Here is a 16,795-nt window from a genome sequence, read left to right as displayed (position 1 = left end):
CAAAGCAAGCTACAGTAAAACATCACTTCCTGTGACAATTTTCAAACCATCAGTTTACTTCAAAATGGACAATAGGAATAACAGAACAATGTTTCTAAAGTATTATTGTGATCAAGTTTTTGCTTTCAGATCTACATCATGGGTAACCACATCAAAGAGAGCTGGGATGGATAACATTTGCTGGAGGATACCTTTCTCTAGACAGAACAATATGTAATGGCGATGACAAATGAAATCATCTTTAGCTACGTTTTTTAAGAACACAACCCGGTATTTTTTTTCAAAAAGGGAGAAAATAATGTTTGTCCAACTGAAGTCCTATAGTGTCTCAACAATACAGACCATCGCAGGTGAAATTGTTCTCAAATAAAATTGTCAAGGCAACAATCCAACGTGTACGTCAAAGTGTGGACATCTGCTTTAAAACCTTATCTGCCCTCTATACCTTTGTTTGGCTTTTTTCTGATACCATACCAAAGAGAACTCATCTTTATTCTGCAATGGGGTCAGATGGATCACATTATTTAGGAGAAATCTGCATGGTCTCATGGTGCTTAGTTTATAATGGGAAATGGGTGACAATTAATATGACACATTAGATGAGAAACCCCATTTTCATATCCACCACTGGTCATCCTGAAAGTTTATCGGTAAACAAACACATGCAGAAACAGTGTATTTAAAATCAGATATGTTATATCCACACATACCTTCTACGACAACTTCTGCCTTAGACAAGGGTATCTCGTAGTCTTTGACTGGTACCTCCTCAACAGCTCCACGGTACAGGATCTTAGGCTCCATAAATATACACGGGTTGTCATCACGTATACAACTGAGAAGGAGACCCTTGGCCTGCTGGGGGCCTCGTGGAACGACAACCTGGTGAACAGAAAATCAACATCGTAAATGGGAAATGCTTACCACCACATGTAAATTTAGTAGGTAGAAATCTGACTGTTAACAGTGCTTGTTTACAGACAATCCACTTCTGTTATTACTTTGCAACTCAGAAAATTTCATTTGTACCAAAATGTGCTTTTGGACTGATAATTTTTTTTACTAGAATATCATCTTAATCTTAATACATGAAACTTCTTATTGATGCATATATTGATCAAAACGTCATATATGAAAGCCTTTAAGGATTCATCATTTCACAGATCTGTATAATGCATCCATTGAAAGGAGCAAGCTTTAATGAAGTGGGAAAAAATGGCTTCTACAATAAGGTTAGATTTTCCAAGTTATCTTGACATGGCAAAAAAGTCTACATTACTGTGAGCTAGTTTCTGTTAGATGAAGACCTTCCTACCTTCAGTCCTGGCAGGTGAGCAAAGCGTACATTACTGTGAGCTAGTTATGATAGATGAAGACCTTCCTACCTTCAGTCCTGGCAGGTGAGCAAAGAAGGCCTCCGGACTCTGTGAGTGGTAGAGTGCCCCATGTCCTACTGCTCCACACGGCGTCCTGATGGTCAGCTTACCACAATCAAACAGGTTACCTGTACGGTACCGAAACTTGGCTGCTTCGTTAGCTATCTACACAGGTAAAATGAACACATTTCACATTTCATTTATTTCATACAGGTACATAACTGATTTTGTTAACATACATGTACATAACTGATTTTGTTAACATACAGGTACATAACTGATTTTGTTAACATACAGGTACATTACTGATTTTGTTAACATTCGGGTACATAACTGATTTTGTTAACATACAGGTACATAACTGATTTTGTTATCATTCATGTACATAACTAATTTTGTTAACATACATGTTCATAACTGATTTTGTTAACATACAGGCACATAAATGATTTTGTTAACATTCAGGTACATAACTGATTTTGTTAACATTCATGTACATAACTGATTTTGTTAACATTCAGGTACATAACTGATTTTGTTAACATACAGGTACATTACTGATTTTGTTAACATTCGGGTACATAACTGATTTTGTTAACATACATGTACATAACTGATTTTGTTAACATACGTACATACAACTTACATATATCTATTAAAAAGATAATTCTGTCCATGAACTCTACATCATGATCAAAGGTAAATTTAAACCCACCTTTTTAAAGAACTAAATATGAAAGTTTATCAGATGTCAACCTTAACAGTCTAATAATCCTATTGACTCATACACGATATCCAATTATCATAAAAAAACAAGAGTCACAAAATTGTCTGTAAATTTTCAAAAATGACTTGTTAACCTCATCATGTTTACAACAACAACTATTGACATAATAAAACCAGTTAGGCACTGACTGAAGATAAGCACAGAAGAAACATAACAAACACTATTAGTATAACAGCCGATCAAGAAAGCAATTCATAACTAATAGCACTGTATCAATTCCTACACTGAATTTGTCACATTTTAAGCTAACATATAAAGCCAAGAAAAGGAGTCAGACCTGATCAAAAGCTGGGAAAATGTAGTCAGCAAACTGGATTTCTGCTATGGCTGTAGATCCTGCTGTGGCCAGACCGATACCAAACGCCACGATTCCCTGCTCACTAAGGGGGGTGTTGAACACACGATCAGGACCTAACACAGACAGACCTTACATGTACATGTAGTTAGGTTTTATACCACAACGCTAATGACAATCATTTAACAGTATCTGCACAATGCTGAGTATATAATGGGTGTTTATTTAACACTGCTATCTTATAGTGACATTTTATATTTAATACTGGACTGCAATTCCTTCACCATCTTGATATACATGTACTCTGATAAATTATCAAAACACACAAGATTCTATCTCTTTTGATATATTCTGATAAATTATCAAAACACACAAGATTCTATGTCTTAACAACAATGATTTAATATAAATATTCAAATTGTTTGCAAAATTTGATCAAAGATGACGCTTACCATAGTTATCTCTGAGGTTGACACTACACCTAAACACACCACCAAAGGCCACATCTTCCCCAAACAACACTGTAATGGAATGATATGGAAGGGAGGTAGTTTACATGAAAAGGAGTTCATTTGACATTCATATTCTATAACTGTATGGCACCTTATTCAGATATTTCATTTCATAACGTCCACATTTGCATATTGAATGTATCATGATTCTGAATATTTCTGATACTGATAACAAGTACTAAGATTTCTTATACTGACAACAAGTACTTTTTAAGATTTCTTATACTGCTGACATGAACTAAGATTTCTTATACTGACAACAAGTACAGAACTAAGATTTCTTATACTGATAACATGTACTAAGATTTCTTATACTGATAACATGTACTAAGAATTCTTATACTGAAAACATGTACTAAGATTTCTTATACTGATAACAAGTACCAAGATTTCTTATACTGATAACATGTACTAAGAGTTCTTATACTGATAACAAGTACTAAGATTTCTTATACTGATAACAAGTACTAATTAAGATTTCTTATACTGACAACATGTACTAAGATTTCTTATACTGACAACAAGTATTAAGATTTCTTATACTGACAACAAGAACAGAACTAAGATTTCTTATACTGACAACAAGTATTAAGATTTCTTATATGGATAACAAGAACAGAACTAAGATTTCTTATACTGATAACATGTACTAAGATTTCTTATACTGATAATAAGTACTAAGATTTCTTATACTGACAACAAGTACTAAGATCACTGATACTGATAACAAGTACTAAGTTTTCTTATACTGATAACATGTACAAAGATTTCTTATACTGATAACAAGTACTAAGATTTCTTATACTGACAACATGTACTAAGATTTCTTATACTGATAACAAGTATTAAGATTTCTTATACTGTCAACAAGAACAGAACTAAGATTTCTTATACTGATAACATGTACTAAGATTTCTTTTACTGATAGCATGTACTAAGATTTCTTATACTGATAACATGTACTAAGATTTCTTATACTGAAAACATGTACTAAGATTTCTTATACTGATAACAAGAACCAAGATTTCTTATACTGATAACATGTACTAAGATTTCTTATACTGATAACAAGTACTAAGATCACTGATACTGATAACATGTACTAAGATTTCTTATACTGATAACATGTACTAAGATTTCTTATACTGATAACATGTACTAAGATTTCTTATACTGATAACATGTACTAAGAATTCTTATACTGAAAACATGTACTAAGATTTCTTATACTGATAACAAGTACCAAGATTTCTTATACTGATAACATGTACTAAGAGTTCTTATACTGATAACAAGTACTAAGATTTCTTATACTGACAACATGTACTAAGATTTCTTATACTGACAACATGTACTAAGATTTCTTATACTGACAACAAGTATTAAGATTTCTTATACTGTCAACAAGAACAGAACTAAGATTTCTTATACTGACAACAAGAACAGAATTAAGATTTCTTATACTGATAACATGTATTAAGATTTCTCATACTGATAACAAGTACTAAGATTTTTTATACTGACAACATATACTTTGATTTATAATATTGACAAGAATCTTGCTAATATATGTTGTTGATAACAGAATCATAGATTATGTTTTCAGTTTTAGAAATCATAGTACATGATGTATGATTTCTCATATATTGTCAATATGTACAAAGATTTTGAAAACTAAATATGCATAGGTAAATGTCTAATTTATTTTCGATCACCTTTTAGAAACTGAAGCAATATATATAATCTACCAGTTACACAATTTTCAAAATACAAGCTTATATATAAATTCATCCTGTAATATACAGCTGATTCTGTTGCTCATTCCATTTGTATACTTTGTGATTTAACCTACCCAGGACCAATACTACAAAATATCTAGTGGTTTAATTGTACAACCCATAAGTATTCTAACACCTGAATTAAGATACAGCAAGAATGGACTTACCAGATGTTGGGTCTTTTGACATAGCTATATCCATGGCATTGTTCAGCGACTGTACCAGATTAGAACGGTTTGTTTCACCTGAAAATATAATTTGCTTATAAACATTTTTGTGAACTTTTGCCCCTGACAAATTGAGAGGGTATGTTGGAGTTCAAGTGCCTCCTCTCAGGTGAGGATGTTGGTCGATGTTTCCATTCTGATTGAGGTATTTCATCATTTTCCCTCAAAAATAAAGAAAGATGAAGGGCAAATTTTGTTTTACTGTTAACATTTTTATCAGTGTAGCGGACAAAATAAATAGAAAATCTTTCCTGTGTAATAAACCTATCTGAAATAGCTATATAGGTCTTAAGAGCATTTTTTTGTGTGATTTTCTTTCTAAAAGAAAAACAACACAAAGTTGCATTGAAAATAAGTTACATGTACATCAAATTAATGTACCCCTGCAGTTAAATGTTGCTATAAAAAAAATGGATATTTCCCATCTATGAAAAATACTACTAACGCGTATATCTTTAACATATCAGCTCGTGTATGATTTCATAGGTAACATTACTGTAAAACTTACTTTTTAATGCAACTTTGCTTTAGTTTATAATTAATGAAATTAAAATCTTAGAAAAAATAGCTCAATACAGATGACATCTAGATGAGTGATTTAATATCACGAATACTTAATTTGTAAGTGTTTCTAAGGTGCTTTGAAAAACAACGAACCAGGGCTGATCAAGTGCGGGAGGCTTCAATATTGGGTTAGGGACAAGGAGCCGGGGCAGGTACGGCCAATAGGATACATGGAAAGCCATGAAATATGACACTGCATGCATTGTGACGTCATAATTATGCTGATTCCAACGTGGACCGAACTTACACAAGGGCTGCGCATGCTGACACATTCCGTCATCCAATCATCCGACATGAACAAGCTAAACGATTCTCCAAATACGGAAGTTAATCTACCCTTTTGTCATTATTTTATGAAAAACATTGATTATCTATATATATCCATATATATAACATTTGATATAGCGCCATATCTAGCTAACATAAGCCACTCTAAAGCGCTTTACAGTACATAGATATACAATTAATACAGTTAGCATATACATTAATTCAATACATTTTTTTATGAGGAATTCGCAGTAGCTGCCTTATCAGGCGCCGACTCCTAGTCCTATGCCACCTGGCTAATATCTCCCTATGTGTGAATGCCTGCGTGTGTGCTGGAAATGTAATGTGGTCTGTTTGTAGTGGGATCATGCTTCCAACGGTATCATTTATAATGCCACCTCAACTGAATGCTACAGCACAAATACCGCAACAACCACCCCAGACGAATACATACTCCACCTGGGTTGTTGGAGTTGTATGGGCAGGAGAAAAACACTTTCTCTGAATTATATTCATGCGTACGACAACTTTGGGAATGAACCCCGGCCGCGTGAAAGGCCGGAGTGTTTACCACCTGACATTATGCGAGGACTGGATGTTCGCTCTACTGACAGTACATAAAATGTAACTGTTAAATTATGAAGAAACAGTTATCAGGTAATTGCATGTGTATGTGTGCCCGCTGTTACGTCTCGCCTATTTCATATTATAAATTTAGAATATTTTTTTTCCATGTGAGTGTCTGCTGATTAGGTCACACATAATTAATTTTATTGTCACAGCAATGAGCATTTAAATCATCCAACATTCATTCCATTGGCAAGACTCGATAAAGCCTGTGGAGCTGTGAAAGTTTGACCTCTGCGAAACTGAAACGAAAGGATAGGGTTTCGTCTTCAATGTTTACCTAATTCTGGTGGTGGAATATCGGGCACATATTTCACTGAGTATGCCCTTTGTGATGCAGCTAGCTGCTTGCGAAGAACATGTGCAAACAAGCGAGGTTTCCCACAGACCCGGAGTAATCGCTTCATGGAGGCAGCCATTTTATTTTGTTTACGCTGCGTTTTTGAAGTCCGCAGTTTCTACTTTCGATTTGTGGTAATATAAATCAAACATATCGTCAAAAATATATTTGACAATTTGTCATTCTTTACCCCATCAAAATATATTTTGTAATGCTTGATAACTACTGTTCACTCGAAATTCCCCGTATTTTCTTCTTTTTTTTAACTCCGCAGAAAATTAGCATTTTGTAGCATCATGGCGACTGTGGATCCTTGTATCGTGGAATATCATGGAGGTGGTGGCGCTCACAAATGCGGTTACTGTGGTAACAACGGCAGCTGTTCTCATGGTAAATAGTATCTATCTGCAGAAATGACCGTAATTGTAAATATGCGCGAAGAGTATATTATTTCCCAATATCCGCCTATGATACATACCATTATATGGCTGGTCATGGGTGTTAGGCCTATACCATCAACAGATTATAAACAAACCTAAACATGTTTAGGCAATACCGAAACTGACATTTCAAGAATCGTGAATTCCACGTTTATCTACCATGTTCAACTGAAATATTTATTGTTTACAGCGTTTATAAGAATAGATGCATGTAAATGAAAACCGAAAGAGGAAGAAAATCGATACATGTGTAACATGAAAGAGAATAGTGTGCTTCCACCGGTGATCGACCCCTCGATCTACAGGTTCCTAGTCGGCCGCTCCACCACTGAGCTAAAGGGGAATTCCCCCTAGCTCAAAGCTAAAAGGCGACCTTAGTCCTTTGGACAATTGAACCCTGCCACACTTCCCCCCCCTTTTTAAATGTGTTCGCCCTCTAACACCACAACCCAGGTTCTAACCCCCTGTCACTACAGAGAGGGCCACGGACACCCTTTGTAACAGGAAAGAGACTAGTGTGCTTCCACCGGGGATCGAACCCTGGCTCTCCAGGTTCCTAGTCGGACGCCCTACCACTGAGCTAAAGGGAAATTCCCCCTAGCTCGAAGCTAGAAGGCGACCTTAATCCTTATGTACAATTGAACCCTGCCACACATGGTATCATTGGACTTTTGGAGGTGGAGAGCTAATTTTAAAATCGAAATGACATGCTCAATGTAATTCTGCTTTTACACGGTACAATGTACTGCAATTGTTTATCCCAACACCCTCCACAGTCTGGCTCCTCTTATCCACTTTTACATGTACAGTTTACAATGCCGATTGAGCTAGCTTTAAAGACCAACTGTATACTTAGAGGTTCATTACACATGCCTGTTTTCATATCAGACCCCAGATTGGGCCTGATATAGGTAGCTTGGTGAGGTAGTCACTATCCAAACAAAAATAGTTTGGGCGACTGTCGAAAAATCTGAGAATAAAACAAATTATTGTCCCTTTCACATTAACAGCCGCCGGGAACAGTATGTTTTTACTTCGATACGAATCAAACTGTCCATGATTACAGTTTATTACTAACGGTAAATATAAGAAAATGTGATTTTTTTTCAGATCTTTCTTACAATATATTACAAACATTGTCATGTCATATATATTTTAAATGCGCTGAAGCATTATGTTAAATACTGTGGAAATATTTCTTTCCAAAATCATTTGGGCCAGTGCTTCAAATTTTTTGCTGGTCCAAAATATTTGATCGGCTGGCCCTCATTTCAGGCACTGTACTTGTCCTGAATGGCCCAGTAGATTATGACTAAATTTGGTCTGGAGCATCCTTAGGCCAAGAGGACTCAATTTTGTATAAACGTTGGGTGTGGGCCCCCTGGAGGCAGAGTGGCGGGGCCCAATATAGGGACTAAGAGATTTTATCCTAATTTAGTCTGGAGCATCCTTGGGCCAACAATTTTGAATAAACAGTGTGTGTGCGTGCCCCCCTTGGGGCATAGGGGCATGGCCCAATAGGGGAAACATAGCCAGTTCTTCAAATTCCTTCTTCTGTAGGAATTACAGGATTTTGTCCAAATTTGGTTTGTGAAGCACTCATGGGTGAAAGGGAACCAATTTTGTATAAATGGTGGGTCTGACCCGCCTTGGGGAAAAGATGTGGGGCCCAATAAGGGATAAAGATGAAAAGTTTAATATCCTTCTTCTTCCGTAGGGTCTGTTGGGTTGAAGATATTTTGACAAGATTTGAACAGTAGCATCCTGTTGGGAAGGGAAATCAATTTTGTATAAATGGTGGGTCTGACCTCCCCGTTTTAAAATAGAAGCATGTCTGGCACAATAACCCCCAACAGAAAATTCAATCACCTGCCTCCTCGCAACAGCCTGAAGGTGAGCCACCAAGTACATTGTAAGATAGTCTTTGAGGTGGCGACCTTTTCTGAGCAGCATGCGCCTGGTTCGGAGAAGACGGACGCGTTCTTGCCATCCTATTGGATTGTGCATTGTCGTCCTCAATGTCACTGTCTAGTCCCGACGGTTGAGCAGAATCACCTATAACACTATTGCTGCCACAAGATGGATCCCTGGGTTCTAGAACTCCAACTGTTTCTCCTCTCAGGACAGTACCCGAAACGGGAAATGAACCAGCGTCCATGGAATAGTTTCTGCAGTCTGATCCGCTAGAGGAAAACATTCAACCCACTTGGTGAACTGGTCTACTACCATCAACACATACTTGTTGTCTTGCTTTGTTAATGGTAACAGACCCAGTATATCCACATGAACTCTTTCCATTGGCATTCCAGCATGGAACTTCTTAAGTTGAGCTCTGGCTTTCTTATTGGGACCCTTTTGAAAATTGCAGACCTTACACTCATCCACATAACGCTTGCAATCGGCAGTCATGCCATACAAGATAGCACTCTTCCTCACCCGCTCAAGGGTTTTTGTCTGCCCAAAATGACCGGATATTCTAAGGTCATGCGCGCTATAAAGGATCTGATTCCGCATCCTAGTCAGAGTGAGAAACAACAGTCTTGGCTCCAATGGATCCTCCTAGCGGTAAAACCAGTCGCCATTCCGACACACAAGCTTTGAACGACATAGGTACCAGTGACGAGTAGATGGGTTGCACAGTCTCAACTAATGCTCTATTGGCTGATGATTGGCTTCCAACCACCGTAACATTGGCCCGAGCTTCATGTCAGTAAGTTGACACTGCAGTAATTCATCTGTAGACATGCCCATTACCCAAGGAATGTTTTCCAATGAGGTTGACTGAACAGTTCAGACTTTTGAAATGGTCAATGGGACAACATAATCAATGTCCTCTTTGAACTTCTCCCTTTGGCCCTGGACTCTCTCTTCCAACATCTCCTTATTCTTCTTTGAGGGACCACAGATTTGCCTAACCAACGTCCCCTCAAAGTCGTTTTCCAGCTAAAACGAAACACGCTTGACGTCCAGTTTCAACTACTTTGTAGACCCATATATAAGGTTCTGGTTGGTTATAGCACCCTTTACAAATGCAAGGGTGCCATCAAGTGTTCTTCCCCAAGAACACTTGATGGCACTTGATGGCACCTTGTCCAGAACTGCAAGCAGGCCTTTCAGGAAGCTGTCAACGGCCATAATTTGTATGAAGTCTTCTGTTGCCCAAGGATAACCAGCAGAAGCCAGCTCCTGAGCTCTCTCGGCATATTCCTCCACAGTTTCCTCCGCAATCTGACGTAACTCTGCTAACTCGCATCTTTCAATGTGTTTTGTGGTAACAGTAGGCAGTACTGTCACCTTAGGTTTTGTGGTAACAGTAGGCAGTTCTGTCACCTTAGGTTTTGTGGTAACAGTTGGCAGTTCTGTCACCTTAGGTTTTATGGTAACAGTAGGCAGTTCTGTCACCTTAGGTTTTTCTTTTGTGGTAACAGTAGGCAGTTCTGTCACCATAGGTTTTGTGGTAACAGTAGGCAGTACTGTCACCTTAGGTTTTATGGTAACAGTAGGCAGTTCTGTCACCTTAGGTTTTGTGGTAACAGTTGGCAGTTCTGTCACCTTAGGTTTTGTGGTAACAGTAGGCAGTTCTGTCACCTTAGGTTTAACTTTTGTGGTAACAATAGGCAGTTCTGCTATTTTTGTCCAGCAATATGAAATCCTTGTTCTGGCCTCTCTTTCCATTGCACTTTATTTATTTTTTATTTTAGGATTGTGGGCTCATTCTCTGACTGTCCAAGATTACCAGGACCTGATTGACAGGGGATGGAGGAGGTAATTATTTTGCAGAAATTTTAACTGAATTATAATACATAATTTTATCTATTCATAATGATGTACATTTTGTTAAAACCGTAAATATTGATGTTATTCCTTCTTTATTTTTGTCAAACTTGGTGGGATGTTTCATTACCTGAATGCATTGGATGAGCTCTGAAATCCTGATATTTAAATGCTATTCCGCCAAGATTTGTCCCTTTTCATTGAGGGGCTCTGCTCCTTTCATTGCCAATAAAGGGCATTGTGTAGTAAATGCAAGAACCTTTTTATTGTTTTAATCAATTCCTTTCAAATTTCATATGGTAATGTTAGAAGAAATAATGTTCAACATATATTACAGGTTTTTCGGTCGAGTTTCAACTTTTCGCGTTTTGGCGTAGCACACTTGATTGACATAGCAACACTGAACTTCAATTTTGCCGTGAACTTATCCTTGTTTATACAATAACTCAAACATATGTTCTCCTTTTTTTTCTTCTAAACTACTTGTTTGTTTTAATTCCTGAATGCTTTGAATGAGTTCTTAAATTGTGACATTTAAACGCTATTTGGCAGAGTTATGCCCTTTTTTCATTGCCGAATAAGGACATTCCGTCGAAAATGCAAAAACTTTTTATTATTTGTTTAATTCCTTTCAAAAGTATGGTAATACAAAAACCAAACATGTTTAACATATAAAACAGGTTTTGTTGTAGCGTTCCAACTTCTCATAACAAGACTCCTACCTCAAAGCCAAGGTTCTAGTTTTTTTGTAATAGTCAACATTGACCACGAAAGTGTAATTCTGAATCACAAAATAGCATGCGCCCATAAACACAGTAAATGAATGGCAAGGTCACAGTCACCAACAAAACGGTGGCAGTAAACACATTTATATCATATGTCACTACCTGCTTCCAATATATCGATACCCTTTTGAGGGTATGACGGGCGTATCATGCTTCCGCTCATGGTGCTCTTGTTGGGAAATGTTTTTTTTTTAAATCCTTCTAATTACCTGTAGTTCAAGATTTATGTTCACGTGGTGCTTACTTTTGATGAAATGATTGAAAATTGTGCTGTGCATCTATCCAATTACTGACTTTCTATGGCTTGTTCCTCTGTAGAAGTGGGAAGTACTGCTATAAGCCTACAATGAACAAGACATGCTGCCCAAACTACACCATCAAAATGGAGGCTCTGAACTTCAAGATGAACAAATCTCACAAAAAGATACTGAAGCAGATGAACAAGTATCTTATACACGGTACCGTTAAAGGGGAGCCTGCCAAATCCTCAGAGACAAAACCTAAGCCAGAAGTGAGTGGAGCAGCAAAACCTACAGAAGACAGTACCAGTGGCAACATAACTGATGCCACACCTGGTCACGCACCAAAAGCACCCCCTAGACCAGGTAGAGTCATTTGTAGTTATGGTATTGATGATTTAAAAAAATAGCATATTCTACCTTAAAATTCTCCCAAACAACTATTGTTACATAAAAATAATAATAATAATAATTTGAGGTTCTTATATACCACTTTATCACAACTTAGTTCATAGGTATCAACTCCCTGGAGAGCATAGCCGGAGCTGCCATTTCGGCGCTTACAGCTAGCATTCAACAATTCTAGCACTGCCTAACCACATACTCATTTACAGCTGAGTAGACTTGAACAAGCGGAGGAAAGTATCTTGCTCAAATATACAACACAGAGCCATGTCGTGACTCGAACCCGCATCCCTTCGGTCACGAGCCCCGCGTCCTACCACTAGACTACCGTGCCTCCTTAACATGGAGAAATGTTAATATGCATTGTATGGATTTTATGGTTTTGATATTGTTAGGTTTGTAGTGTTACTTGATTAGAAATGCTCCTTATAGTGACACATTATGAGGAATAAGTTTTCTTTAAATTAAAGTAAGTAACACTGTGTGGAATATTTATTTATTTGGACATTATATGGTAATTACGTCAGCGATTTACTCAGGTTCAGGTGCTGACCCCAACAAACCACAAATGAGAAAGGCTAAGGATATTCGTCTAGAAAGGAAGCAGTCACGAAACCTGATCAAACTACAGAGTATGACGGAAGAGGAGGCTAAGGCTGCACAGGAGCTCGTGAAAGGCCTCGACCGTGAGGCTAGTACCATGAGCACAATGAGCATCTGTAGTTCGGTAATTATATATGTTTATTCATACATAGACATTTCTAGAGGTAGAATATGTCACCCTGGTAAAATAATAACGGCTAATTCCTACTAGCTCGACTAGGGAGAATTTTGCTTCAGTTCATTTGATTGAGCAGCTGACTAGTAAACCAGAGGTCCTGGGTTCAATCTCTAGCAGTGGTGTTGGAAAATCATGACCTGTGGTGTATACCTATACATATTGTCCATACTAGTTTACTGGTGGTGTAAGGTACAGTAATAATATTACAGCTAAGAAGGGTATCACATGTTGGATATCTTGTCATGTCACAATACTGAATAAGAAAATTTTGTTAAATTTTTAGAAAAAAATCACCAATGAATTGAAGTAAAAAATATTGAATGGAAAGAACCAACACTCAGGCATTGATAATTTATACTGAAACAAAAAATGTATCTTAAAGAATGTTGGTATTGGAAATTTATGTCTGCAGAAGAATGAAGCTAAGACGCTGGCAGATTATCTCAGTGAACCAGACAAAGCAGAGAAGTGTGTCCACAAGTTGGAGGTAATTCAATCTATAGAAATATCACGCTTTATCATGTGTCAAGTTACTCCGACATTTATATATGTCGTTTTATAATTTATGGATTTAAAAAAAATATGTATCGGTCATCTTGTTCATCTAATATAAAATTCATAAATAAGTTGAATACATTGCAAAATCATTTGCCACTGGCCATTGATAAGTGAATTATACTGTCATTCTGCAATTTTTAGATGTTTTGTAAGAGTTTAAATTTCTGTTTATCGCATGAGTCTAGGTCACAAAAAGGTTACAGAACAAGTAGAACCACTCTTACGCTTCTACTACATCAGGGCCTCAAGGCCTCAGGTCATCATTGACACTTAACTGTAGGTTATCATTGACACTTAATTGTGGGTTATCATTGACACTTAATTGTAGGTTATCATTGACACTTAATTGTGACCTCGACCTACATTTGATATTCAGAATTTAGACAACATCTCTACCAAATTTATTTATTCCAATTAAGATACATGTATAATGATTTTAAGCAGTTTCTATTATAATTGAAGCCTGCCTGCATGGTCTAGCAAATCAAAAAGTACCATTGCAAACTGAAGCAAGAAGGTATTAAGTTTCCAGATTCAATGAAGGGCTTCCTGGTATATAATTAGCACATGACTCTTTCTGTCTCTTTGGATGTCTCGTACTGCTCAATTGGATCACAGGTTTACTTCTGAAACACTGCCTGTAATGTTATACTAATTTTTCCAAATCCAAAGAGCTGGAGATAATGAAGGGTATTTTTAACTTCTAAATTCTCCAATATCTCAACCATTTCAGATTAGACTTGTAAAGTCCAATCCACGCAGTAAGGAATTTGAAGAGTCATTCAAAGAGTCACATCAGGTTTACCATAAATACCAGATGGGCATCCACCACGACCCCCCTCATAAACCTAACGAGAGCCAGTACACACGCTTCCTATGTGACTCTCCCCTCCAGGTAAAACACCTTTCCCACCTGTATGTTTGTAGATTCGCCTCGTTAGAACAGCACCCCAGAGCAACGAGTTCAAAAGCAGTGATAAGGAGTCTGCAGAGGTTTTCAAAAAATATCAAATGAAGGTGCACAAAGACCAGCCCTATGAATGTGATAGGGACCAGTGGCTCAACTTCCTAGTACACTCACCACTGAAGGTATCAAGTCACACTCATCATTCAAGGTATCAAGTCACATACATCACTCAAGGTATCAAGTCAAACACATTACTCAAGGTATCAAATCACACACATCACTCAAGGTATCAAGTCACACACATTAATCAAGGTATCGGGTCACACACATCACTCAAGGTATCAAGTCACACACATTATTCAAGGTATCAAGTCACACACATCAATCAAGGTATTGGGTCACACACATCACTCAAGGTATCAGGTCACACACATCACTCACAGTATCAATTCACACTCACCACTGAAGGTATCAAGACACACTCATCACTCAAGGTATCAAGTCACACACATTAATCAAGGTATCGGGTCACACATATCACTCAAGGTATCAAGTCACACACATCACTCACAGTATCAATTCACACACATCACTCAAGGTATCAAGTCACACACATCCCTCAAGGTATCAAGTCACACACATCACTCAAGGAATCAAGTCACACACATCACTGATGGTAGTAAGTCACACACATCACTCACGGTATCAATTCACACACATTACTCAAGGAATCAAATCACACACATCAATCAAGGTATCGGGGCACACACATTACTCAAGGTATCAAATCACACTCATCACTCAAGGTATCAGGTCACACACATAACTCAAGGTATCAAGTCACACACATCACTGATGGTATCAAGTCACACACATCACTGATGGTATCAAGTCACACACATCACTGATGGTATCAAGTCACACACATCACTCAAGGTATCAAGTCACACACATCACTCACAGTATCAATTCACACACATCACTCAAGGTATCAAGTCACACTCATCACTCAAGGTATCAAGTCACACACATTAATCAAGGTATCGGGTCACACATATCACTCAAGGTATCAAGTCACACACATCACGCAAGGTATCAAGTCACACACATCACTCAAGGTATCAAGTCATACACATCACTGATGGCAGTAAGTCACACACATCACTCACGGTATCAATTCACACACATTACTCAAGGTATCAAATCACACACATCAATCAAGGTATGGTATCAAGTCACACACATTAATCAAGGTATCGGGTCACACATATCACTCAAGGTATCAAGTCACACACATCACGCAAGGTATCAAGTCACACACATCACTCAAGGAATCAAGTCACACACATCACTCAAGGTATCAAGCCACACACATCACTCAAGGTATCAAGTCATACACATCACTGATGGCAGTAAGTCACACACATCACTCACGGTATCAATTCACACACATTACTCAAGGTAGCAAATCACACACATCAATCAAGGTATCGGGTCACGCACATTACTCAAGGTATCAAATCACACACATCACTCAAGGTATCAAGTCACACTCATCACTCAAGGTATCAAGTCACTCACATCACTCAAGGTATCAAGTCAAACACATCACTCAAGATATCAAGTCACACTCATCACTTAAGGTATCAAGTCACATACATCACTCAAGGTATCAAGTCACACACATCCCTCAAGGTATCAAGTCACACACATCACTCAAGGGATCAAGTCACACACATCACTCAAGGTATCAAGCCACACACATCACTCAAGGTATCAAGTCATACACATTACTGATGGTAGTAAGTCACACACATCACTCACGGTATCAATTCACACACATTACTCAAGGTATCAAATCACACACATCAATCAAGGTATCGGGTCACACACATTACTCAAGGTATCAAATCACACACATCACTCAAGGTATCAGGTCACACACATCACTCAAGGTATCAAGTCAAACACATCACTCAAGGTATCAGGTCACACTCATCACTCAAGGTATCAAGTCACATACATCACTCAAGATATCAAGTCACACTCATCACTCAAGGTATCAAGTCACATACATCACTCAAGGTATCAAGTCACACACATCACTCAAGGTATCAAGTCACACACATCACT

At 37.6% G+C, this 16,795-nt stretch overlaps 2 protein-coding genes across 4 annotated transcripts in view; one reads left to right on the top strand and one right to left on the bottom strand.

Moving 5' to 3' along the window:
- Positions 1 to 6,872, bottom strand: part of LOC110452582 (2-oxoisovalerate dehydrogenase subunit beta, mitochondrial-like) — a 93,779-nt gene extending 86,907 nt beyond the window's left edge. For both annotated transcript variants that reach the window (XM_021501211.1, XM_021501210.1), the window contains exons 1-6: positions 6,714 to 6,872; positions 4,916 to 4,993; positions 2,911 to 2,979; positions 2,441 to 2,574; positions 1,386 to 1,541; positions 711 to 882 (exon numbers count right to left, since the gene is read on the bottom strand). In XM_021501211.1, the coding sequence (XP_021356886.1) occupies positions 711 to 882; positions 1,386 to 1,541; positions 2,441 to 2,574; positions 2,911 to 2,979; positions 4,916 to 4,993; positions 6,714 to 6,852 (748 nt within the window). In that variant the 5' untranslated portion in view covers positions 6,853 to 6,872. The remainder of the gene's footprint in view (positions 1 to 710; positions 883 to 1,385; positions 1,542 to 2,440; positions 2,575 to 2,910; positions 2,980 to 4,915; positions 4,994 to 6,713) is intronic.
- A 163-nt stretch (positions 6,873 to 7,035) lies between these two features.
- LOC110452583 (arginyl-tRNA--protein transferase 1-like) overlaps positions 7,036 to 16,795 on the top strand; it is a 20,618-nt gene continuing 10,858 nt past the window's right edge. The window contains exons 1-6 of one of the 2 annotated variants that reach the window (XM_021501213.1): positions 7,036 to 7,163; positions 10,915 to 10,978; positions 12,091 to 12,377; positions 12,956 to 13,143; positions 13,610 to 13,684; positions 14,683 to 14,844. In XM_021501213.1, the coding sequence (XP_021356888.1) occupies positions 7,070 to 7,163; positions 10,915 to 10,978; positions 12,091 to 12,377; positions 12,956 to 13,143; positions 13,610 to 13,684; positions 14,683 to 14,844 (870 nt within the window). In that variant the 5' untranslated portion in view covers positions 7,036 to 7,069. Of the gene's footprint in view, positions 7,164 to 10,914; positions 10,979 to 12,090; positions 12,378 to 12,955; positions 13,144 to 13,609; positions 13,685 to 14,488; positions 14,651 to 14,682; positions 14,845 to 16,795 lie in introns of both variants that reach the window. The other variant, XM_021501212.1, reaches the window with a different exon arrangement.

The sequence above is a fragment of the Mizuhopecten yessoensis genome, unplaced genomic scaffold, assembly GCF_002113885.1.
Source record: "Mizuhopecten yessoensis strain PY_sf001 unplaced genomic scaffold, ASM211388v2 scaffold6731, whole genome shotgun sequence".
In the NCBI taxonomy this organism is placed as follows: Eukaryota; Metazoa; Mollusca; class Bivalvia; order Pectinida; family Pectinidae; genus Mizuhopecten; species Mizuhopecten yessoensis.
Note: the sequence above shows the minus strand (reverse complement) of the source record. Positions and strands in the feature narration are given on the sequence as shown.